This window comes from Vanessa atalanta, chromosome 27, assembly GCF_905147765.1.
Source record: "Vanessa atalanta chromosome 27, ilVanAtal1.2, whole genome shotgun sequence".
Classification (NCBI taxonomy): domain Eukaryota; kingdom Metazoa; phylum Arthropoda; class Insecta; order Lepidoptera; family Nymphalidae; genus Vanessa; species Vanessa atalanta.
Genome location: NC_061897.1, coordinates 5,747,685 through 5,775,680, shown reverse-complemented (window position 1 = coordinate 5,775,680; position 27,996 = coordinate 5,747,685). Strand labels below are relative to the sequence as shown.

The 27,996-nt window shown below is 34.4% G+C and overlaps 1 protein-coding gene across 1 annotated transcript; it reads left to right on the top strand.

Annotated features, from left to right (window-relative positions):
• The first annotated feature begins 258 nt into the window (after positions 1–258).
• LOC125074192 (low density lipoprotein receptor adapter protein 1-A) lies at positions 259–26,076 on the top strand. The gene is made up of 6 exons (XM_047685440.1): positions 259–377; positions 13,883–14,012; positions 21,920–22,022; positions 22,728–22,968; positions 24,931–25,013; positions 25,775–26,076. Exons 2-6 carry the CDS (start codon positions 13,959–13,961, stop codon positions 25,867–25,869), a joined length of 576 nt encoding a protein of 191 aa, XP_047541396.1. The 5' UTR covers positions 259–377; positions 13,883–13,958; the 3' UTR covers positions 25,870–26,076.
• Positions 26,077–27,996: the final 1,920 nt, after the last annotated feature.

Sequence of the window (27,996 nt, the reverse complement as noted above, 5' to 3'; positions counted from 1 at the left end):
ATCACTTGGTTACCTTAACATGTACGTAATCTACAAATTTACTTTTACATATACATTGCACTCTATCTGTATAGAAATAAGGTTCATTTTAAATAACACACTCGTAATAAAATATTGTAAAGTAATAAACAGTGACCGCAATAACTTGAGCTCCTTCACCCTTCTCTATCAAACAAATTACTACCGAGAGAAGGTTTCAATATTGTTATGCAGGGATCAATATAATTTGGTTAAGTATATTCGTATTTGGAACAGAGTATTCCGAATTGAATTGGCGCGAATAGTGGACGTGTGTTTTATTTTTTTAAATATTTTATTTTATTTTTTTTAGTGCAAAGAGGTTATATTGTGCAATTTAATTTTCTGGATATTATTTTGTGAGTACTTAATATGATTATTTATTAATTATTTGTTATTAATAGTTATTTTTATATATTTTTATACGCGTAACGCGCCTTTGGTGTATTTCTTTTTATTTATAAATTATTTTTTAATGTTATTAGAGTTGGCAGAATAGTTTTTATCTATGATACATTTTCAAATTATGAATCTATGAATATATTGATTATATACATTATATATTTAAATTGATAAGAAGCGCCATAATAATGACGAAGCGTGAAGAATTGTGTGCACAACTGTTTTATATGGGAGTTTTGATTAGTGGTTTTGTTTCTACAAGTCTACGCTCATTGGTTGAAATTCGACCATAATTATTGATAATTTGTCGAAAACATATCATAAGCGGAAGTGAAGAAAAACTAACGAGACATAATATCACTTCTCTTGGATGTTTTGGATGTGAAACTTCGGATATTCATAGAAATTATTTCGGATACTTTAAGTTACGGATATAATATTGTTTAGGGATTGAAATAAATTTGATTCCAAGGTAAAAATTTGACTATATTTTGTAGAATTATTTGGTACTAATATATATATAATTAGCCTTAGGAAAGATAAATATAGGATAGTGTCATGGACTTAGTGGTAGGAATTAGTGGGGCTTTGTGTTATCCCGGTTAGCCACCCACTCAGATATTCTACCACAAAACAATAATATCAAATCGAATCATATCAAAATGAATTTATAAAAGTAAGCTCCACAATGAAGCGTCTTCCATATTTAAATACTACCACCGTTTCGGAAATCAGCTTCCAGCGAGAAGAAACGGCAAGAAACTCGCATAGTTGCTTTAATAGTTAGTACTGTTGTGATCCGGCTTAAAGGGTGAGCAAACAGTGTAACTACAGGCACAAGGGTCATACCATCTTAGAATTGATATCGCATTGGTGTTATGTAAGGAATGGTTAATTAACTACCAATGTCTATAGGTGGTTTTGACCACTTACCGTCAGGTGGTGTATTCGCCCGTCCACATAAATATGTACACCATAAAAAAATCATATATTTTATTGTACATTGTTAGAGAAACATTAATAACTTCAATGTTTAACACAAGATTATACAGATGATATAAAAAACGTGGAGCTAATACTTGCTGACTTTCATTGTTATTGATTGACATGACGTTTAATTATGTTTAACTTTATTCATGATTGTTTAGGATTGCCGTTTGAATACGTTTATTGATCTTATTAATTGTATAATGTTACCTAATTGATTTCATGTATGTTAGTCTTTTTTTTTGTTCAATTTTAATAATTGTATAATTAGTATCAGTGGAGACTTAGCTGGTGTATGTAACATTGTATATTTTTATGCCATAAGTGTCATCTCATTTTTTGTTTTCCTAAAATAAAATAACTTTGTAATTGAAATCGAGGAAAAGAGAAACTACTGTTTTTCTTTCCAGTTCCTCTTCATTGCATGTTCCAATCAAAGAACAAACCTTAGATTTACGTATTAAGATAAATTAAATTCCAGGAATATGTTGTAAATAGCGAACTTATTGAATATATTAATACTAGCTGTTTATTTAAGGGGTGAATTACTCAGAACCGCTCGAATACTTCTTTACTAATTTTTAATCAGTATCCCAAAATAAAAGATTCATGTTTATAACTAAAAAAATGACGGACTACCATACAAATTTTCAACCCCTATTGGGATTGGAATTTCCAAAATTACTCCTTAGTAGGTATATACTCAATAAAAAGACCCTATTCACCGAATTTCATGGCCATAACAATAATATTTTACATTATACGATGATAAATCAGTCAGTCAGTCAGTCAGTCTGGACATGTTATTTTATAAGAGTAGATATATTTCATAAATTGTTATTAGAGTTCCGTATCTTTAATTTTATTAACTCGTGATTCATGGAAAACAAACTGTGTCAAGTTACGTTATCAGAGTGACGTTTGAAATTGAACGCAGTATGAGTGGAAAATATTGAAAAGGAATTCGAAGTTAGTACATGTGCAGGATTCCTCACGATGTTTTCCTTTACCACGAGATAAATTATATAAATTGAGCCTAGTGGTTAAATTACATGAACTCAATCGAAAATAGTGAGTTCAAAGTCGGGCTAGCACCGTTTTAAAGGATATACGTATCAGATATATATATCGTTACCACCGATCAGAAGTTCTACCGCCAAACAGCAGTACTCACTATAGTTGTGTTCCGGTTTGAAGGGTGAGTGAGCCAGTGTAACTGCAGGCACAAGGGACTTAACATCTCAGTTCCCAAGGTAGGTTGCGCATTGGTGATGTAAATTAATTCATTCACTATTTATATATAACAATAGAATATAGTATATTTTATTGGTGGGTTTTGAGCGGGGCCGTCTGGGTAGGTACCACCCACTCATCAGATATTCTACCGCCAAACAGCAGTACTCATTGTTATGCTCCGGTTTGAAGGGTGAGACAGTGTAACTACAGGACATAACATCTTAGTTCCCAAGGTATGGTTAATATTTCTTACAACGCCATTGTCTATGGGTAGTGGTGACAACTTACCATCAGGTGGCCCATTTGTCTCTGTAAGTCGATTTTCGGTTTATATGTCGATCGGTTTTCGATATTTCGCGACTGTAATTAGAGTAACTTCTTGTAGAGTGAGTTCTTGCTGTTTTGTGATATAACAGTGAGAAAAAAATAGCTTAAATATATACATATACTAGCTATCCGCCCAGACTTCGCACGAGTACTATAAGTCTATATACAACTTTTAGATGTAAAAACAAACAAAAAGATAAAATCTCGGCTTTTCTATATCCGTTGCGTCATTTAGAAGATCTAAACGTATAGACGGCGGGACAGTGACTTTATTTATTCTGTGTAAATATATATATATATATATATATATATATATATATATCGGAGCGTGGTTACTTTAGTTGTTGATTTGGATAATTAATGAATCGAATAGTTGGCAATAATGTTTGATGGCTGATTTACTTATAAGAGCGGGTCACCCCGAATGGAGTTGTAAGTGTCATGGCAACGCGAGTCGTTATGTTTTGACAAGCTTCTCGAATGCGATGGTTGCTTGCAAACCCATTTGCTCTTAATCGAGATGAATTATTGTAATCCTTTGATATTATTGTGGTGTACGATTATTGAATCAATTAATACAGTGATTAGACGATATTAAATACGTTTTATTTTGTGAATATCTCCATTGCACGCCCACATAGTCTTACAAATGTCGGATCAATCCCCGAACCCAACTGTTCGGCATCCTGCTTCTCCGACATATATAATAAAAAAAAATCTTTGTGCGTCAATCACGTGAAAACTACTGAACGTATCGGCATGAGACTATAAACAATCGACGCGGAATTGTCCTTAAATTATAAGCTGTGTAACTGACTGTCGGAAAAGAGTAAATACTGAGCTTCTTGCCGGTTCTTTTCGGTAGATACAGACAAACGGATTCTGTAAAATTACGATTAAGAAATACAAAATTGCTCGCAAGGACTTAAATAAAGTATATTTTGATTTTCATTTTTATTCCGGACACTTTTTTATTTAATGCCCAAACGAAAATGGCGGGTAATACCTATAATAAATTTTTCTATAATAAAATGAACTACATGCAACAGTACCAAGGCTTCGTGCCCTCTCGTCGGGGTATTATCGGCGATTAATTGAATCTATAAGATTAATGTCAGTACCTCCTTCCTGGGGCGAGGTATTTCAGTGAAATAGTTTCCCGGCGTCACCCTCTTAATGGGTAAAGGTGTCTTAAGTAAGGGACATGTTTTTTTCTATGCCTGATGGAAAACGAATCATCAAAAAGTTTTTGTAGTCGGTTATGAAACGGAATTATCTTAATCGATGAAATCTTCTAGTTAATCTTAACTAACAGTCATATACGTACATACATATATATATCTTGTTGATAACTCGAAAGCTTTATCATTAAATTCTAAGGGTTTATCAATTCATCGAATGCTGCAGAATATCTCCAGAAACTCTTAAAATAAGATAAATTAGTACGTTTACAGTTGATGACAATGTTGATGGTAATTTTGACCTGATCGATTTTGCCCATGGCGTTGAACCTCAAGGGAGAACAGACAGACACAGGACATCTTATAGTGTATTTGTGTGGGTGCAAACACAGGTGCACTCTATATTCCCTCACTCTCAAAATCCGATGGGACGGCAAATCCAACACACACACAACAGGACAGAGTTGAGGCCTTCAGACCGGACCTTTTTTGGACCTTGGGATCTGCGGCCTTCATCTAGCCACTAGACCAACGAAGAACTTAAGTTTTTACATTTAAATTAGTAAGAAAAGAGGAAGCACAGGCTAAGTTTAAACAACAATACAAGAAGGAGGTTATGAATTCGGTATGTTATTAGTGTGTTTTGCCTCGTAACTCCGTCATTTATGAACGGATTTGGAAAATTACTGTCTTGTTTGGGAATAAATTTAAAATTAGTAGATTGTACTTTAGGCAATCTTTTGAAGTTATATGATAGATGTAATTATATTGAATACTAGCTGAAACTGCGCCTTTGGGGTGGAGTTTCGTAAAATTCTTAGTTACCCTACACCCTATAAGGAACCTGCAAAGTTTCAACTTTGTAGGTGGTGCTAAGATTTCGTGATTATTCAATGAGTGGTATTAGGCTTTTATATATATAATATAGCTACATAATATAGTGGTTTTCCTGCTATTCTTCTTGTCTATCCACAGCATCACCACCCCTATAGACATTGTCACTGAAAAATAAACCGTATCTTACTCTTAATAAGAATTAAGAAGCTATGCCAGATGGCCCAGTGGTTAGAACGCGTGCATCTTAACCGATGATTTCGGATTCAAACCCAGGCAGGCACCACTGAAATTTCATGTGCTTAATTTGTGTTTATAATTCATCTCGTGCTCGGCGGTGAAGGAAAACATCGTGAGGAAACCTGCATGTGTCTAATTTCAACGAAATTCTGCCACATGTGTATTCCGCCAAACCGCATTGGAGCAGTGTGGTGGAATATGCTCCAAACCTTCTCCTCAAAGGGAGAGGAGGCCTTTATCCCAGCAGTGGGACATTTACGGGCTGCTAATGCTAAAAAAAATGCCACTTGTTTAATTACACCGGCTCTCTTTATCTTCATGGAAGTTTCACTAAAGTTTTTATCAACGTCTATTTTGATTTTCGTATCGAAGCCATGTTTTCTGATGATTTGCAACCGTCCTCGTGAAAAAGAGAAATTGAAATTAATAAAGGACAAATTTAAATTTAATAAAGGACAAATAAATGAAATTTCATTTACGATCGTATTTCGACCGATGAGCGAACACTAGCTGAAATTCAATCTTTATTTACATTTAATCTTAAGTTAATTAATCTTTTCTATTAATTTAACAAATTTAAATTAATCTAATCTTTTTAATAGATACGCTTTTATTTAAGATCGAGCTCCATCACAGGACCGTTTGAACAATAATTTCGAATACTAACATCATTGTAAATCTGGTTATATTAAAAGAGAAATTATGCGAGATCCTCGCCGTCTCTCGCTGAAGGCTGCTTTCCGAAACGGTGGTAGAGTTGAAATATTGACGTTACAAATTATTGTATTGACAAGTTTACTCGAATAAAATACATTTTATTTGATTGAACGTAGTTTTAAAAAGGGCCTATAAGCATTGGCTCTGTTTGAAATATTAACCATTCCTTACATCACCTATACACATGCAATCTTTGGACCTAAGATGTTCTGAATAGAGTCAGTAACAATTGTGGAGAAATGTATACGGTTCTACAACAGGATCTCATGTTGCCAAATTAAAAAAAAATATGGAACGCTTGTTGCAAAAGGTTTTATACAATTAGTGAGTTTATGATTGATACACCTTGGGATTGAAACGATCGCCTCCTGGCTATTTCTATTCTTATTCCATATGAGTTTCTTTCGCTGGTTCTTCTCAGGTCAGGGTATTTTTGAACCGATGGTAAAGTTTAATTTGACTATCAATAAGTAAGTGTAATGCTTCTGTATTGAATAAAGGAATTTGAGTTTGAGTGTATCCCTTATGCCTGTAGTAACCTCGAAGTCAACCAAGCAAAATATTGTTTTTATTTGAACATTAACACAACATTAACGGCCTGTAAATTTTCCACTGATGGGCTATGGCCTCCTCTCCCTTCAAGGAGAAGGTTTGTAGCATATCCCACCATGCTTCAATGCGGGTTGGTGGAAACAAATGTTGCAGAATTTCGTTGAAATTAGACACATGCAGGTTTCACCGCCGAGCATGAAAATTCAGTGGTGCTTAATTTGGGCTTGAACCCGTAATCATCGGTTAAGATGCACGCGTTTTTCCACTGGGCCATCTCGGTTCTTCGGTTTTAATTTTATTAATTAGTAATTATTTATAAAAAGTACTATACGGTTAGTCCTCTAAGTATGACATATTGTCTTATCAGTGAACGCGGCTTATGATACGTTATCAGGGTGATAAGATGTTAACACAACCGCTATTTTTATGTTAAAAAAACATCTAAATAAGATAGTCACCTGGCGCTATTATGAATAGGAAATCATATCGCCGATTTACTTGAAACAATGGTTGCCGAAATTTATACTTTGATTTGGATATTTTTTAGAGTCGCTCATGAAGATTTATAAATAAATAAATATTGGACAACATCACATACATTACTCTGATCCCAATGTAAGTAGCAAAAACACTTGTGTAATGGAAAATCAGAAGTAACGACGGTACCACAAACGCCCAGACTCAGGACAACATAGAAAAATAATGAACTTTTCTACATCGACTCGGCCGGGAATCGAGTCCGGGACCTCGGAGTGGCGTAGCCATGAAAACCGGTGTACACACTACTCAACCACGGAGGTCGTCAAAGATTTAATAAACACATTGCATTGTTGTTTTGGTTTGGTTTAAAGGATGAGTGGTCCAGTATACAATGCTGTCTCTCATGTTAGCGCTGGCTCAGTTTGTCGTCATGGAAGATTAATTAAAGTTTATACCGATTTTGATTTTCGTATTGGAGCAATGTCTTAAAATAAACCAATCGTCATATTTAAGGAGAGAAATTCACTTATTAATTTAAAAAAAAATCCTATTTTAAAATCTTATTACAACAAAATTAACCAAAGAATCTTTTCTCATCAAAAGAATACTTTTTGGACAAATATGCTTGGATTTAGATGATAACACCATAAATGTAAGCAAGCATTTTAGTTTTATTCTAATGTTATACTTAATTAGAATCAAACGAGCAAGCATGTCACCTGATGTTACACGATAACCGTCGGTTTTGAACATATGCGGAGCCAGGGGAACAGTAACTAGTCAGTTTCTTGCCGGTTATACCCAGTAGAATCTACATTCCGAACCGGTGGTAGCTTTACTAAATATAGCATATTCGAATTACATAGTATAAAACAAAGTCGCTTACCACTCTCTGTCTGTCCTTGTGTATGCTTACATCTTTAAAATTACACAACGGATTTTTTTAATAGATAGATTGATTCAAGAGGAACGTTTATATGTAATACATGCACAATACAGTAGAGAAACACTGACAATTTTAGAGGTTTCTAATGTGATGTCGTAAATTAAAACATTTTTTTGCGCTTACATTGCAAACGCTGGCTGAACTCTACAAAATATATCAAAATAATGTCCTATCTCTTAGGGATAACCCACAGTAATAATTTTTTATCATTTACTTAAATAATGGCTTATTTTCGAAACGATTTTAAGCCATACATCATTAATCCTTATCCAATTAACTACCTTAAATGCATGCATGTAATTTAAATGAATATTTTCGAAGATATTGCAGATTTAAAATGCAGGGACGTAGTTTGTATTGTCTTATGAAAAAAACTTTGTATATAATGACATACTTTAGTATATTTAGTACCGAAGTGCGAAGCCGGGGCGGGTCGCTAGTAAAGTGTATTTTGATTAAGATTTTTTGATTTCTTCGAAATATAATTAAATAATCAATAATATGTTAGAAGAACTATATCTGTATTGATAACAATAATATCGATTTTGCGGATCGGTAATGTACTGTTGTCAAACATCTAATCAAACATGGCGATAGGTTGTATGGTATAGAAGTTTACACACTTGAACACAAACATATCGTGAGAGGAATAAAGACTAAAAAGAGCCAAAATGGTGATTACGGAAAATGAGCTTCACCAACTTAACCGTAACGTGACTTATTGCAGAGAGAAAAGTAAAAATATTTACATATAGAATTTTGGTAAGGTAAAATCGAAGTTCGTTTTTTTTGTGTGTATTCATTTATACCCACACAAGTAACACATATAAATACGTAAGTACTTCATTTACATACCCAAGACACAAAGGGTTTGTAGGCTAACTGAATGGAAACAGTTAACTCTTGATTTGCACGTTAAAATAGTTAATTGAAGTTTGCACCAGTTTTCTGGGGGCGATTCTACTAACATCTTGCTTTATCGCTATGGAATAGTTAATAGTTGTCCTTTTTTATAATATAGGTAGTTGGCAAGTTGGCCACCCGATGGCAAGTGGTCACAACCAACCCATAGACAATGGCGCTGTAAGAAACATTAAACAATCCATCCATCGCCCATGCGCCATCGACCTTGGGAAATAAGATGTTACGTCCCTTATGTTATGTATAGTTAAACTGGCTCACTCACCCTTCAAACCGGAACACAATAATACTGAGTATTGCTTTTTGACGGTAGAATATCTCTTGGCACAAAGACCTACCACCAAGAAATCGCCGTCTTTTATTTTGAATTGCAGAATTTCGTTGAAATTAGACACATGCAAGTTCCCTCACGATGTTTTCCTTCACCGCCGAGCACCAGATGAATTATAAACACAAATTAATCACGTGAATATTCAGTGGTGCTTGCCTGGGTTTGAAACTGAAGTCATCGGTTAAAATGCACGCGTTCTAATGACTGGGCCATCTCGGTTCTGAATGGTTTATATTTTACATTAAATGTCAAAATGTAAAGCGCTGTTCTGCGCCTAAATTCTTTCCGGTCGTACCGGATATTCCGTTCCATCCGATTACGAATGAATCTGTGCGCACACACATGCCCACTATAATAAAACCTTCGCAGTTAGTCTCCTTAGAGATTAAGAGCCGAAATCGGTCAACACATCATGAGGTCTACTTCTAAATCAGTAGCAATAGATTCTGATGACAATCTTGTAACAACAAAAGTCAAGAACGATATAAACATTCAATAGGTTGATAAAATGTTATTATTAATAATTATTTATCACAGATAACATCTAACGACGACCTCCGTGGTCGAGTAGTGTGTACATTCGATTCGATTCCCGGCCGAGTCGATGTAGAAAAAGTTCATTAGTTTCCTATGTTGCCTTGGGTCTGGGTGTTTGTGGTTTTTTTTTATGGCATTGGTTGGCAGACGAGCACATAGGTCACCTGATGGTAAGTGGTCACCACCGCCCATAGACAAAGGCGCTGTAAGAAATATTAACCATTCCTTACATCATCTATGCGCCACCAACCTCGGGAACTAAGATGTTATGTCCCTTGTGCCTGTGATTACACTGGCTCACTCACCCTTCTAGCCGGAACACAACAATACAGAGTACTGTTATTTGGCGGTAGAATATCTGATGAGTGGGTGGTACCTACCCAGACGGGCTTGCACAAAGCCCTACCACCAAGTAAATATATATTAATATTAGTAATCAATTAGTACATTATTTCCTGCCAACAATTACATTTTGAGATTTATTGGTGATGGTAATTCATGACGTGACGGAAAACTTCGCTTCGAAACCTGCAAACTTCGAAAGTCAAATATTTGTATATTGTTTACTAAAATAATCCTCAATTTTGATTAAGTTTTTTTTGTTTAACATATGCTTAGCATCAAGCACCTGTTCTTAACGGTTGTGCCGTCTGTCCGTCCGCCTGTTCCACCCCAAAAGATATTTGGACAGGTGTGAGCTGCTATCAAATCTTTCCTAACATTTTACATAATTGGATAACGACAATTGTTGATAATATTGAAACGATATAAACTAATTATTATATCACTAGTACTGGACTAAGTATTGGACAACATCACATACATTACTCTGATCCCAATGTAAGTAGCCAGAGCACTTGTGTTATGAAAAATCAGAAGTAACGACGGTACCACAAACACCCAGACCCAAGACAACATAGAAAACTAATGAACTTTTTCTACATCGACTCGGCCGGGAATCGAACCCGGGCCCTCGGAGAGGCGTACCTATGAAAACGGGTATACACACTACTCGACCACGGAGGTCGTCAAAGAGGAGGACTAGTAGTTAGCGTATTCGGTTACAAGCTTTTAGCTACTGGGAGCAAATCTTGGATCGAGTCAAATAAAAGTTCGGACCAAATTGGGTTATTGGGAAGAGATTTTCAGTATAATGGCCGTCAATCTAATCTGAACTCAATCTGATTGCACAGATGCGACATAATGTGAGAAAAATATCAAAGATCATTTTGAATCAAAAGGCCGGCAACGCACCTGCAACCCCCCTGGTGTTGCAGATGTCTATGGGCGGTGGTAATTCTACTTGGTAGAAAAGGCAAGAAAATCAATAGTTACTCTTATCCATCATTTAAAATGAAAAATACAAAAAAAATATTAGTATTAAACTAATATGTATATATGTATATAATATCTTGAAAGTCAACAAGAATTCATTCCACGCTATATGCTATCTATATAATCTTGAGTCGAATAATATGCTTTTATGATTTATTAATGTATTTTTTACAAATGATTTGAATTAATGAATCGGCAAAGTTAAAAATATCTACGGAATTTTAATATAGAATCTTGCCAAGAAGGATTTAAGGACTGCGGAGTCGGAAACTCGGCGTTATAAGCTTATACTTACGTCTCGTGTATATACAATGATTATTACTGATTCTTAATGATTTTTTTTTTAAGTTATAGGGGGCAAACGAGCAGGAGGCTCATCTGATGGAAAGTGGTCACTACCGCCCATAGACAATGGCGCTCAGTGGCGTAGCTATCGTAGGGCCAGGTGGTGCAGTGCACCAGGTCCCTGAGCTCCGGGGGCCCTATAACCTAAGCTATGAAAAGAGCTTTGAATAGAGATGAAGTATAAATTTAACTTACTAATGATATGTTCAACTCACTGTATCCTGTATCCCATTCTTATTACTATCTATAATTATGAATGCCTATATACGTTAAAGAGGGGGCGAGGGCCCGATTCCTTTTCTATGCACCGGGGCCCTTACCCAACTAGCTACGCCACTGATGGCGCTGTAAGAAATATTAACCATTCTTACATCACCGATGCGCCACCAACCTCGGGAAAGATATTATGTCCCTAAATATAATAAGTAACTCTTAATTAAATCTTGTAAAATTACAATTACAGTAGTACAGTACATGAAGCAAATTAAACATTTTTTCGACATTAATTTAAAAATATATACGAGTTTCTTTAAACTGTACTTCTTAGTTTAATATATACTGTTCCAACCATAAGAGGAAAAAAGTCAAATAAACAACATTTGACAGCAAATTGACGCGATATCATTGGTCGAGAGCTTGATTAATCTATGATATTCACTATGGATTTGCGAAAAAATTGCGCTTTGAACGTCGACGAAACTGTTATCGGAGTTTCGAAAGTAAAATTAAAGTGGAAATAAGTAGTTAATTGTACTAGTGTTGTATTATAAATAAAGATATATTAATCATAAACTCTTAGTAGTGCACAATATAGCTGAGTTATTAGCAAATCGCATAAAATACGTAAATCTAAGGTTTGTTTATCTGTTTTCCTAATTCCATTGGAATAGACTACAGATCTATTCACAAAGACACGCCCGTTCACGTTAATTTATAATCGGCGTGCATTAGTATGAGTGACGCTCGTGCTTAAACGTACTAGTGTGTGTGAGACGGGGAGTAAAGTCAGCAAAACAATATATAGATATTTTATTAAGTGAAATTTACTAAAAATTAATTAATTCGCTGAGTGTACGTGAATAGTTTACATTAAGATTGGAAATATAAATACAAAGCTCTACAATACAAATTGCACGATCCTTTGTTTCTTATCATCTTATCACATATAGTTAACATAATATATGTAACTATATAGTTACATTGTTGACATAACTAGATATATTAAAATAGATCTTTCCATTGATGGTAGAACTTGGTGTTTTCTACATTCAGCTCTGTCGTAAGAATAATAAACGGGGTTCTTAATAATAATAAGCATTCTTCTGGCGTAAATCCCTCCCCCCAAAATATATTGTTAGGAGACTTTCTCGGGCGCCTCATCTATGGTATATGTTTCAAAGCAGTCAACGAAGCACCCGTAGACTAAGCTTATTATTTCTCCCAAAAATTGGAAACAAATTTGCAAAAAAAAAAAACAATTACTTTCGATGGAGCACAACTTTGTAACTAATTACCATCTTATATAAAAAATGTAAACTCAGTTAAAGGGTTTAAGTCTCAACTCTCGAAATACATTTAAGAGAATACCCACTTTAGTAGCGATTAAAATATATACAGCGATTTAATTATATCTATTCCGTTAACTGAGTACCAATAAGGCGAATATTTTATTGTTACATTTATCGTTTTCTTCTCATGTAAGTGAAAATGTATTTTTGAAAAACTCTTAAACCTTAACCTCATGTTTTGTAAAAGGAGTTAGCAACCTCTGCATCCCCCAGGATGCACTAACACATTAAGATGAATCTGTCTGGATGACGTATGCCAATGGCCTCGTTGGTCTAGTAGCTAGGTTAGATCACGAGGTCTTGAGTTCAAGTTTTATGTGTAGATATTTAAAATGGAAATTGGACAGAGTGCTCTAAAAGTTTCTTTTTTAAATATTATTTATAAAATAGGTATACGGACGAGCACATAGGACTGATTGTTGTACACCTATGGATTGGCTCCATAAGAAATATCAAACATACCTTACAACACCAATGCAACACCAACCTTGGGAACTAATATTTTATGTCCTTTGGGCATGCAGTTATACTGGCTCACCCTTCAAACCGGAACACAACAATATTGAGTATTGAGCAATACATAGTGGTACCTACACAGACTGACTTGCACAGAGCCCTACCACCAAATCTAATATTCGCATTGATGAACGAGTTGAGCTACATATTAAAGTATATTAATATATTATATTTGACGACCTCCGTGGTCCGCCACTCTGAGGTCCCGGGCTCGATTTCTGGCCGAGTCGAAAAAGTTCATTAGTTTTCTATGTTGTCTTGGGTCTGGGTGGTGTGGTACCGCCGTTACTTCTGATTTTCCATAACACAAGTGCTTTAGCTACTTACATTGGGATCAGAGTAATGATGTGATGTTATCCAATATTTATTATTATTATTTATAATTAATGTTATATGTTTATTGTTACAGGTAATTTGGGCCCATTAAAAAGGAGAAACATTTCAACAGTTCCCATGTGAATATTATGTAATATTTTAAAAACGAAATGGCGGAAAACGAAGGTCCAGTTCTGGTTAACGATCTCCCGATGACATTTCAGGTGACACTAAAAATAAATTACTAGCTTACGTTATTAAATATGTCACTAATTTGCACATGTGATTTTATCTGACAGACAGCAAAAGTTTGTTTTATAAACACGAATTAGGCATATGAAAAATTTGTGGTACTGGCCTTCGATTCATGTGAAGAACACTGGGGCATCTCATTTAACACTACTTAAAGTATATTCCAAATTTAAATTATATATATATATATATATATATTATGGGTTAATTTTCTAAGCTATCCGTTTTATCAGTAATTCTACTGCAATGACCTTGATAATGAGCGTCAAGGTTGTGACTAACGAACTTGAAAATAATTTTCAAGGTCATAACTGAAGATAAGTTAGACGACAGTTTGTTCCGATGGCATTAGGAGTAAAAATAAGTAAATGCCAAATTGTTTTATTTTTACAAGATGAGCTTATGGGTCACCTTAAGGTAAATGGTCACCACCGCTAATAGACATTGGCACTATGTAAATTAAAAACATTCCTTACATTGGGAATTGAGGTGTTCTGTGCTTTGTGGCTACAGTTACACTGGTTCCCTTACCCTTCGAATATTAACACCACAATGCTGAGTATCCAACAACCCGCATTAGAGCAGCGAAATATGCTCCAAACCTTCTCCTCAAAAGGAGGGGCATATTGGCATACACATGGCAATTGGCATACATGTGGCAGAATTTCGTTGAAATTAGACACATGTAGGTTTCCTCGCGATGTTTTCCTTCACCACCGAGCAATTATCAAATTATATTATACTAATTATTTGTTTAATTTCACCGTTTTAATGGTTATAAAAGAATCGAAGAACATTCTAGATCTATTTTCATTTCGTTTTACGTAAATCGTTAACTTTTCAACGTGTTATTTATCTAAGTAATTAATGTCAGGAAGTACGCTATAAAAAACGACATTGTAATCGTGGATAATAATTAAAATACAACAAAATCATTGTTGAATGCATTTTGGAAATTCTGTACAATCTGACATTTAAGTGTTCACGCGTGTGTCGTCATTTTAAAAAATGGAAACATTTGAAACGTCCCACTGCTGGGCTAATAGAGATGGAATAGGTGGTTAATATTTCTAACAGTACTCATGCTGTTTGGATTACTTACCATGTTACCCATTTATCAATTCGCCTATAGCCTTTTCCGATGGAAGTGGGAAATTTATAAACAAACCTTGGATTTACATACTTCAAGCGAACGCAACCATATTGTGCACTACTAAGAGTTTATGATTAATATATATTTATTTATAATACAACACTATTACACTTTACTACTAATTCCACTTAAATTTTACTACCAAAATCCATAGTGAATATCATAGATTAATCAAGCTCTCGACCAATGATATCGCGTCAATTTGCTGTCAAATATTATTTATTTGGCTTTTTTCCTGTTATGTTTGGAATAGAGTGTACCTATTTAAAAAAATATATATATTAATAGCATACAAAGTTGATTAACACGTTCAATGCGGAGCGAGGTCTAATACGCCTCGTGTGTGTATCCCTTGCGGTGCGGCTAAGATAAACATAGTTTTCTCTGTCGTGCGGAGGCCGTAACATCTATTTGATAAATATATTTATATGATGCCTATTTAAACAGAATGCTATGGTGTACCTACTTTAACGCGGGGTCTCTCTAACCATGTGCCGCACTGAAAAAATAAAATTCGATCAAATCACATCATCACCACATCGAGTTTTAGTTTCTTAAACGTTACGGGGTCTAATAAGCCCCGTGCCGGTATAATAGTCGTTTTTATTTACATACATACATTAGCCTGTAAATTTCCCACTGCTGGGCTAAAGGCCTCCTTTCCCTTTGAGGAGAAGGTTTGGAGCATATTCCACCACGCAGCTCCAATGCGGGTCGGTGGAATACACATGTGGCAGAATTTCGTTGAAATTAGACACATGCAGGTTTCCTCACGATGTTTTCCTTCACCGCCGAGCACGAGATGAATTATAAAAACAAATCATCGGTTAAGATGCACGCGTTCTAACCATTGGGCCATCTCGTTTTTATACGAGGTCTTAAAGGCCCCGTATCGCAGGAATGGAAAAAATAAAAAAAAATAATCCGCTGTCAACGTGTAATATATGAAATCAAAAAAAATATAATAATATGTTTAGAATTGTATAGCATGTATATCTCATATATAACGCATCAATTAATTAGTTACACGCCATTAGACACGGAACCTTTAATTATTAAATGCACGACACACATTAATGTCTGTTTTTCAAACCGTAACGGCCGTCCATCGAAACTATAGATACTTAACGGATTTTTTTTTTGAAGCTATACTTCTTTTGGCGCGTTGGAAAAGTGTAACTACTGAGTTTCTTGCCGGTTCTTCTCGGTAGAATCTACATTTCGAAACAATGGTAGCTTCGCTTAATATATTTTGTTAAATGACGATTCAAAAGTGCTTGTAAAAGCCTACTTGAATAAAGTATATTAATTGTGTATAATACATCATATTAAAAAATAATGTTTTTTTAATCAATAATATATATCAGGAAAATTCGTATAATCGAGATATTTCGACATTAAATCCATGAAATTCAATGACATGACAGTTCAACGGGCGGCCATGTTTGACGGTTACGGGCGCGTTCAGAAACTGTGATACAAATGGAAATTTCGTGCTGGGTTACGTTAGTTAGTATATTTATATTTTACCCGAGCAACCGAGAATTTTTCGATAGACAATCCCACAGTACAAGTCACAGTAACAGCCTGTAAATTTCCTCCTGTAAATTTCCTCCCTTTGAGGAGTACGTTTTTAATTCCACCACGCTGCTCCAATGCGGGTTTGTAGATAAACATGTAGTCGAATTTTCGGTACAAACCGCTATGATAAACCGCATTAGACAATACAAACCGCTGTCCCTGCATTTTAAATTTGTAATATCTTCGAAAATATTCATTTAAATCGCATGCTGTAAAGAGCCTTATTGATCTATATGAAATGCACAATGTATTTAAGTTACTTTATTGGATAAGGATTAATGTTGTATTGCTTAAAATCGCTTCAAAAATAAACAAAAAAGTAAAGGATAAAAAATGATTAGTGTGGAGTTTTTTATAGATCTGTTTAAGGTTTACAATACTGTAGTAAATTATTTTGATCTATCTTAAAGAGATTCAGCCAGCGTTTGCAATGTAAGCTCAAAAAATGTGTTTATTTACGACATCACATTAGAAACCTCTAAAATTATCAGTGTTTCTCTACTATATCTTGCATGTATTACACATATAAACCTTCCTCTTGAATCAATCTATCTATTAAAAAAAACCGCATCATACTCTGTAGCAGAATTTTAAAGATACACAAGGACAAACAGACAGCGCTCACCGACTTTGTTTTATACTATGTAATGATGTATACTTGCCATATATAAAAAAAAAAACACATAATTCACCTGTGAAATCTCTCGTGTCTAGACTTCTCTCTTGTCTCGGATCTCCTAAATACACAAGTATAAACAAACTTCAGCTTTTTAAAATCAGTATAGATATCTTTGAAGCCTTAAATCTATTCGTAAGGCTTGAGAAATAGTCGTATAAGCAAATAACAAGTAATACATTTTGTAATATTATCTACGCATGCGTAGCGGAACTTACGAAATACATTCTACAGCGGTTTGTTAATAGAAAATAATATACATGAACAAAACTCGAAGGTCCGTCTGTGTTAACTTTACTGATTCGTAAATTCAAATAATGTGTAAATACTTACTCAATGCAGGGTTATATACGTGATAGAAAGACGTGGAGCTAATACTTGTTTACTTCCATGCAGGATATATTGTATACGTACACATATAATTGTATTTAACTAACATGACTGTATATTTAGATGTTGAAAAAGTGTAACTACTGAATTTTTTGCCGGTTCTTCTCGGTAGAATCTACATTCCGAACCGGTGGTAGCTTCACTTAATATAGTTTGTTAAATGACGATTCAAAAGTGCTCGTAAAAGCATACTTGAATAAAGTATATTTAAGTTTTGATTTGGCTAAAATAATTTTGTATATCATATGTTGAAAAAAAGTAACTACGTAGTTACTTGCCGGTTGTTTGTTTACGTACGTTTACATTGAATAAAAAAACCTAGATATCGAATTTGATCGAAAATGTTCGTTCCATGTAAATTTCCGTCGAAGGAATATTTTTACAAAATTTTCATACGCCCTTAATTACATTTATTGTATGTACAATAAGTTATAAAACACATCATAGCAGTCTTTGACAAATATATTATTATTTAAGAACTATAAGAAACATTTAAAATAATATTCTGTGTTATCTGCACCAACTTCAACTTTAGGGCAAATTATTTCAATCACAGATTAAAAAAAAACGTTAAATACGATATACTTATTCCATGTCGGTTAAATAGAAGTTAACAAGCGGCTCTTAATCACAAATGCGAGGTCAAATCTTTTGACATTATTATGCTTAATGCGATTCATTATATCGCTTATTCGAACAATAAAACTATAGAGCGGTCATATGTTTTACTTTATTTTGTACAAATATTCGTACATACAGCACAATAATGCAATTATGAGGATATTTAGGTTACTGAAATTAGCAATCGTTCCAATTGAGTTATATACCAAAGCTGCAGCAAATAAACTTTCGGAAAACCTCGAAAACTTTAGGTCTATATGACAAACATCCAATTACAGAAGGCTATATACATGTAGAATAGTTAAAGGAATCCTACCATAAAATACCACACAAAACCAACAAAATATCTCACAGAAGGAGAGATGTACACTAGGCTCAGGACTAGATGTACGATGTACACTAGGCTCAGGACTAGATGTACGATGTACACTAGGCTCAGGACTAGATGTACGATGTACACTAGGCTCAGGACTAGATGTACGATGTACACTAGGCCCGTGTATGACGAAGTTGTTGTCCGAAATACGGCTAGCGCTGTGGGTTAGAGTGGAAGAGAAGCCTGCCGCTACTCGTCGTAACGCGTTACGTAACGAAGCGGTTTACCCTCCCATAAGAAGTTATCACTTCAATAAGCAAACGAATCCTGATGGAGGGTGATCACCGCCCAGACATTAACGCCGTAAGAATAATTACATTACGCTACCAACCTTGGAAACTAAGATGTTATATCAATAGTGCCTGTAGTTACACTGGCTCACTCACTCAAATTGTAACAGAACAATACTGAGTAATGATGTTTGGCGGTAAAATATGTGCTGAGTATCTACCCAGACGAGCTTGCACATACATAATAAGCCCACTTTACATACCAAATCACGCCTAAAATTACTTATGATTTATTTTCACATACAAAGTATTATCCAACCACAAGATGTGTTAAACAAAACTGACAGTTTTGACATTTAATTGAAGCGATCCCATTGGTCGAGATCTCGAATCATTTATATCTCTACTACTGTAGATGCGAAAGTAACTCTGTCTGTCTTCACACTTAAACCGCTGAACCGGCTTAGATGAGATTTGGTGTGACGATAGTTTGAGTCCACAGGTTTCTTTTCGTTTCGAAGAGTGGGTGAAATTGAAATTTTATTAATTTCGCTCGTTTTCAACTATATTAAAAATACGTTTCGTATATCGGCGAACTGGTTATCGGTACTTTGGGACTAAAATTAAATTGAATATATGTAGTTCAGTGAAATAGTGAACTAGAAATAGTGACTTAGGAACCTTCAAGAAAAGAGCGTACTCTTTCCTGAAAGGCCGGCAACGCACCTGCAAGCCCCCCGGTGTTGCAGATGTCCATGGGCGGTGGTAGTCACTTTCCATCAGGTGAGCCTCCTGCTCGTTTGCCACCTTTTGACATAAAAAAAAAATATATATTTTTGTGTTGTAAATAAAGATATATTAATCGATGACTGTCTGCAGTATATTATATATATATATACCTACGGTATCTACGTTTGTTTACATTTAATCCTACTTCAATATGATAATAAATAGAAAAAAAATCTCGCTGAGTTTCGTTCGAAGGTTCTTCACAAGTCAGGGTAATATCTTCGATGGTAATATTTAATCTAACATTAAATAAGTAAGTTATACTTCTATATGGAATAACGGATGATTTGATTGGAACTGTTTCTCTGGATCGGATCATGTCATTCGTGCGATTAAGTATTCTCGTGCCTTCTTTTCTGATATTAGTTATTTATGTATATAAAAACTTAATTTTTCTTTAGTGACATGATCTGTAATTAAAATGGTGGAAGAGAGTAACTACTGAGTTTCTTGCCGGTTCTGCTTTTATGAGACTATTTGAATAAATAATGTTTAGATTTTTTTATTTTATGTTCATTGTGAGGTACTTTAATGAACTGAGTATCTTTCGATGGGTTAAGTAGATAACAGGAGACATGACATACTTATATAATTGTATTCAACTAACATGACTGTATTTTTAGATGTTGAAAAAGAGTTTCTTGTCGGTTCTCCTCGGTAGAATCTGCATTCCGAACCGGTGGTAGCTTAAAATAGTTTGTTTAATGACGATTCAAAAGTGCTTCTAAAAGCCTACTTGAATAATGTATATTTTGATTTTGATTTTTGATATTCAAGACGGTCTCATCTCAACTCCATTGGGTTTTTTAGAATGGAGGCTAATTTACTAAATGATTTTGTGTTTTTTTTTTATTATATAATCTGTTTTTCTAAACAAATTAAAAACAAATGTATTCTCTGTTTATAGTTCTGTCACCGTAGACGAATGTGTATTGTTTGGTAACTAACTTTCACTTCATATATTCATAATATAACCGTAACAATGAAGACCATACTAATTGGTTCTGTGACGTCACATCCGCTTGCACAATTACAGTCATGGTGGAATGATCCGGATTATTTTCATGCATAAATCTATATGGTATTTTTAAATATATCGAGTAGATTTTTTTTTAATCATTTATTTTACCCGGAAGTTTAGTCATTGGATAGACTATAACAATCACAAATCAAGACGACTCAACATCTAATGAACTTAATATTACTTAATTAATAATAAATACTAGCTGCGCCCGCGATTTCGTGCGCGTTGTTTGAATTTAAGTTATTTGGATATTGTAGCGTGATTTTATTTTTATTCTATATTAAATTCTAAAATAAAAGTAGCTTAAGTTACTCCTTATTACATCCGCTATCTGCCAGTGAAAGACTCGTCGAAATCGCTTCAGCCGTTCCAGAGATTACACAGTGAGACAGATAGACAGACAGACAAAAATTGTTATTTAGGTATATGGATCGTGTATACATACATTATTACAAACAGACACTCATATTTTATTATATGTATAGATTATTAAAGACGAAGACGTATAATTTTTATATACACATATTTTTTTATAATAGCTTAGCATCTTTTGATGATGGTACCGCGAGCAAACTATTACACATACTTTGTGCAAACCCGTCTGGGCAGGTACCACCCACTCATCAGATATTCTGATGCCAACATCAATACTTGGTATTTTTGTGTTCCATTTTGAAAGTTGAGTGAGCCAGTGTAACTACAGGCACAAGGGACATAACATCTTAGTTCCCAAGGTTGGTGGCGCATTGGCGAAGTAAGGGATGGTTAATATTTCTAACAGCACCAATGTCTGTGGGCGGTGGTGACCACTTAACAAGAGGTGGCCGATTGTTAATAATTTAAGATAGCACACGTGTTTTGACTTTGGACGCTGTTTACTCTTAAAACTGGAACAACAATACTAAACATTAATATTTGCCCAAACGGACTCAAAGTCTTACCACCAAGACAATAGTCCAGAACTATGATACCGCCCTTGACTTTGCTAATCCATGTACGTATTTCGAAGGTTTTGATGTATGCATAATTTCTATTCCAGGTCAAATATTTGGGACAGAGCGACGCAAGAGGTCTATGGGGCATCAAGCACACGAGGAAGCCCGTCGACCTGATGGTCGCTGCAGCTAAAGCTTTACCCCCTGGTATGATTTAAATGTATATTACTAGATTTTATTTAACTTGCAATGTATGTATGTTCAGGTGATATTTTGCAAACCAATTTAGAAGCAGATATCTTTAACCGATTAAGCTGAAGTCTTTGAAGATTTTAGATACACAAGACACTCTTGCTTTCGGTCTGAAATACCAGGTCTCAGCCCCGAGTAAGGCGATTAAAAAGTTATTAGGATATTGGTCACATAAATACGACTGTTAGACATTTATAGTTTGGTACCACCATGCTACCACCAAAACAGCAGTACTTAGCATTGTTGTGTTCTGGTTTGAAGAGTGAATAAGCCAGTATAATATTTTAAATCCCAAAGTTGGTAGCACATTGAAGACGGTTATATTTCAGTACTTACAGTACCAATGTCTATGGGAAGTGGTGACCATTTACCATCAGGTATTTTGTATACATTTTGGATGACAATGCTTGGTTGACTGTGTGACGTCGTAGGATGACGTATATTCTTCTGATAAGAATCCACAAGAAACCCAGTAGACACACTTTTCCAAAATTTTAAATTCAAAGCTATGTCAGTCAAATACAATTATATGTTCCAGCTCCAGACAGACACTGTACTGTAAACTGTTATCATAGTTTCGTTACTAAAGATATATTGAAGCTTATTGTGTGATTAAATAATATATATATATATATATATATTTATTTTTATTTCTTACAGGACAAGTGTTACCATTAGTAAAATTGACGATCACAGTTGACGGAGTACACTTGGAGACAATAAAACAAGATATCAAGAATGAGTTCGAGCATATGGCTGTGTTTTTCAACATTGAGTCCATCTCGTACGGCGTCCAGGACCTGGTGTACACGAGAGTGTTCTCCATGATCATTGTCAAGGACAGCGCGGACGTCAAGGGGCTGAATCCGTTCGAATGTCACGCATTTGTTTGCGAATCTAGGTAAGGCTTAACGAAGTATGTTTACTGAACTAAGGCCTCGCTTTGAATATAATTTTTCGAGCTAATTCTACTTCCCGCTTCAATGAGGATTGAACTTGTGGCGGAATTTCTAAATAAAACTGCTGTGTTTAATTTTTAAAAGGACGGATTTTATTCAATCACCGTAACAAATTTACCTCAATAAACTTGTACTTTTTTCTGAAATCTTTGAAGATTTTAGGTACACAAGGGCTTAATAAAATAATCCAAGACACTCTTACTTTCGGTCTGAAGTACCTGGTCTCTGTCCCGAGTAAGGCAATTAAAAAGTTATGAGGATATTTGGTCATATAAATACGACTGTTAGATTGGTACCACTATGCTACCACCAAACAGAAATACTTAGCATTGTTGTTTTTGGTTTGAAGAGTGAGTTAGCCAGTATGACACAAGAGTCATAATCATAGTTCCCAAGGTTGGTAGCACATTGACGATGGGTGTAGTTTCTAACAGTACCAATGTCTATGGGAGGGGGTGACCATTTACCACCAGGCAACCCATTTGACATGTATGACATTAAAAAAGCTGACCCATTTAGGCTCGTGCACTTTTGAAACGTCATGTCAATAGGCTATTTGACTGGTTTTTAATCCATTTCATATTATTTAGTAGTGGTTAAGGAACCCAGTAAAAGTTGTTTTTGTTAATTCTAGTACATATTTGCTGGAAAATATCAAAATAAAAATTCCATATTTAAATAGCGCGCGAAAACGCTACTTTGACAATATGGCGCTGCAATGGGGTCGGTGACGTCACTTGCCTGTACTGTAATCTGTGGCACATATAATCCACACGCAGTAGACAAACGAGGTTAGTAAGCAAGTGACGTCATCATTAGCCCGACCAATCAGGAGGGTTTTGTGTTACGTGACAAACGTTTAAAAAAAAGCATTTTTGAATTAATTAATTATTATTTTCAACTTTCTTTAATAAATAACCTTTGCTAAGTTCATAATATATACTGATTACAATAATTGACACTTTATTTAGTCAAATATCCTATTGAAACTCTAAAATTTAAGTGTCTGTCAGACCGCGGATTGTTAACAATCTTTCACATCGAATATATATTTCGAAACGTACTATCTCTTGACCTAGATCTCTTCAATTTTCCCACAGATTCTTATCATTGTATTTTGATATGACGAAACGTATTTTTTTTTTTAATTTTGTAAATTAACCTCTTTGTTATTAACCTTGTTAATTTTGATTTGATTGAAGAACATATTTCCATTGAAAACAACATTCGATATAGACCGAGCGATGATCGTAAAATTACATTCTAATTTTGTTATATTAATTTTAATATGTTTTTATTCAAAATAATATTAATTAATTAATTTTCATTAATTTTTTTTTCATCATTAGCAGCCCGTAAATGTCCCACTGCTGGGATAAAGGCCTCCTCTCCTTTGAGGAGAAGGTCTTTAATTAATATATTAATGAAAATTTGGACCCTGATAATAGAAATAATAGAATTAAATAGTAGAACTATGTAGTCTGCGGATTTGCTTGCGATTTGGGGTTACTGGAGTTGTAACGTATTAATCGTAAAAATAGCTTGCTCCATTCCAATTTTCATCAGGTTTGGCTGTGAAAGAGCAACAGACAGACAGTTTTATAAATTTCCTAAAATAATTAGAGAAGCATACCAGTTTACCAACAGTCGTAAAAGAGTCACCTCCTCCGAAACAATCTTTCACATTCAATGGGCCCATTTGAAGTTTGATAGAGGCACTATTTCTTTTCTATCATATATTTTAAAGTATCAAATGTCTTTGAATTTTAACTTCATATCAGACATAGTATTTGAATTACACAAACTTATACTAGAATTAAATACAACAACAATTCACAAACCTGGACCAAAAAGCGTATCAATATTTAAACAGTGAAATAAAAAATAATTGTTTTGCTTTACAGAAACGCCGCTCGACGTCTGACATATTCATTGGCAGCAGCGTTCCAAGACTACTCCCGAAGAGTGAAAGAGATGCAAACAGCCGGTAAGAAAGAGAGATAAGCATACATACTTTTAATATTACCGCTCTTGATCGTTTTTATAGAACATTTTAATTGTTAAATATATAATACTGTATTTTTAAATTAATTAATTTTAGAAGAATTAAATCTCATCACTTTGTTTTTGTACTTCTGTCCTTGGTTGTATGTTTTTGTATTGTTTAATTGCAAACATTCATCACAATATCTTTAAATATGTTTATCACACATTATTCTTGAACAAAATACGACAAACTTGAACTTCGAATGAAATGTGTATTGTATCTTTTATTGGATTTGATGAGAAAATACTCGTAATTACCTATTGATGGAATGTGACAGGACTCAGAATCAGAGAAAGTTACTCTTAACTAATTTAAAAGCATGTTAGTTCGATGTTTGATTTGTTCAGAGTATTCTATCAGATCCCCTAGGATGCTCTTGGGATTCTATTTTTTACATTTACAAACATTAACAGTCTGTAAATTTCCCACTGCTGGGCTAAGGCGTCCTCTTCTTTTCGAGGAGAAGGCTTAGGATGACATGTGGCAGAGTTTCGTAGAAAATAGACACATGCATTTATCCTCATGATGTTTTCCTTCACCGAGCACGAGATGAACTTTAAACACAAATTAAGCACAGGAAAATTCAGTGGTGCTTGCCTGGGTTTGAAACAGCAATCATCGGTTAAGATGCACGCGTTCTAACCATTGGGCCACCTCGGCTCATACGTTTACTTTTATGTATTTTCCTTTTCTTTTTTCAGAAATAGACGAAAGACCGCCAAGCTTGAAGAAACGTTTCGCAATCGATTTAAGAACACCAGAAGAAATAGAAGCTGATCTTGAAACAGAAGCATAAACTAAACGAGAGAACATCGTATAATTACCAATATTGTGATCGTGGACTTAAGCTTATTTAATATTAATTTATTTAATAATTGATAATTAATTTATCGTATTATTTAATACAGATACAAAATATTGTACAAAATAGGAAGGGAGATTGTACAAAATGTAGTAATAAATTTTATTAATTTCGTGTACATCATTAAAATTGTCTCAACGATTTTTCATTATGTGCTAATTTAAAAAAAAAATTATAGCTTTTAAAATAATATCCACACAATTATAGTCATCCACGCAGGGTTGCCATCATTATAAAAAAATATTTCCACTTTTCAATCTTAGTTACTTTAATTTTGACGCCGCGTTTTGGAACATTTCCGCACACACTTCGCACACGGTGCAATTATCAGCAAATAATTACAAATAAATTCTAATTTACGTTCACTTGTTAGTTAAATAATTTAATTTAATATTGTATAAAGAGAATTATAATTTATTTATATATTGTATAAATGTTTCTATTAAAAAACAATGTCTCGTGGCTTCAAATATTTAAATGTAAGGAATTGTCCTACGTGAAAATAATTTCCATTGTAACTTAGAGTTCCTCTTTAGATTTCTTTAATGATATAGTTGGGCGGAGAATCAGATGAGTCATTTGATGGTAAGTGGTCACCACCGCCCAATGTCACAGTAAGTAATATTAACCATTCCTTACACCGCCAATGCGCCACCAACCTTGGCAACTAAGATGTTATGTCCCTTGTGTCTGTAGCTACAGTGCAACAATACTGAGTATTACTGTTTGACGGTAGAATATCTAATGAGTGGGTGGTACCCAGATTGACTTGCACCAAGTATTTAATATGCCAATTAGAAATTAGATAATTGTATTTTATTAAATTTTTCATTATAAAAAAATACGGTATAGTATATAATAAACGTTGTATACTTTTAAATGTTTACAGTACTGTAGATAAATTAACAATGGTGACTTTTTACAAAATGTATATACAGACGAAGGTTTGCAACAGGCTGTTGATTTTTCTTAAATTTTTTCTATAACAAATTAGTTGTAGATTATAACGATCGGTGCTTGGTCTAGAAACACAATCGGGCCTATTCAATACTAATATTATATATACGAAAGTAACTCTGTTTCTCTTTTGATTTTGATGAGATTTTGTATGAACAGGACATAGGCTACTTTTTATACCTAAAACGTATCCAACCCCTACATCGCGAGCGAAGCCACGCGCAACGACTAGTATTATATATTTCCTAATTTCAGTTGGTTTAAGCACCAGCATTGGTATCATAAAATAGCTTCATTTAAAGGTTACACCGTCGATTTGCGTCACAGAAACTTTGTCTATGGAAATCAAAGGTCATGACGTCATTTCAGACGCACGCACACAAATTTTTCCTACTGAAACATTTTCTTCGGAAACTAAATTCTTTGCACGCCACTTTGATATGCATTTATACAGACTAGTGGGTTGCCCGCGACCTATTGCGCTTATTCAGAAGTTTTTTTAGGTATTTCAAACGATATGACAGATTTTGTTTTGATTTCATTCCATAGCAAACTGATGAAACCTTTTTTAAATTAACTTTTTAATGTCAAATACGTTAGTTCTCATTAACCGTCCAGTAACTTTATTCCGCTGTATAAAATTTATTTTTTTGTTAAATCATAACAATTTATTAAAACGCAATCAAGGTTCTCTACTTTCTGCACATCTACGGCTGGAGCTCTTCAAAATGTGACAATAACCGATTTTTTACGTGCAGCTAACCGTCCCGTAATCACTGGGACGAAAATACTTATAACAAGATGGCGATTTTGACAAGTGTCAAATGGCGACAGACTATTTACGTCATATACAAAACATCATTGAAACGTTGGAAATATTGAGATACTCTTATAAATAACATATAATTTCCGCTTTAAATATATAATCCAAAGATAATTTTCGTTATATAAGTTAATTTATTGTTTATATGGCGTTGAATACCAGAAGCCTTTATTAATAATGCTTGAATTTCTATTTTATTTTGCTTTTCAACCCATTTGTACACATTAATATCGTCATTAAAGAAGCGTCCATAACGCAATGGTTTAAGGGCGATGTAAAAT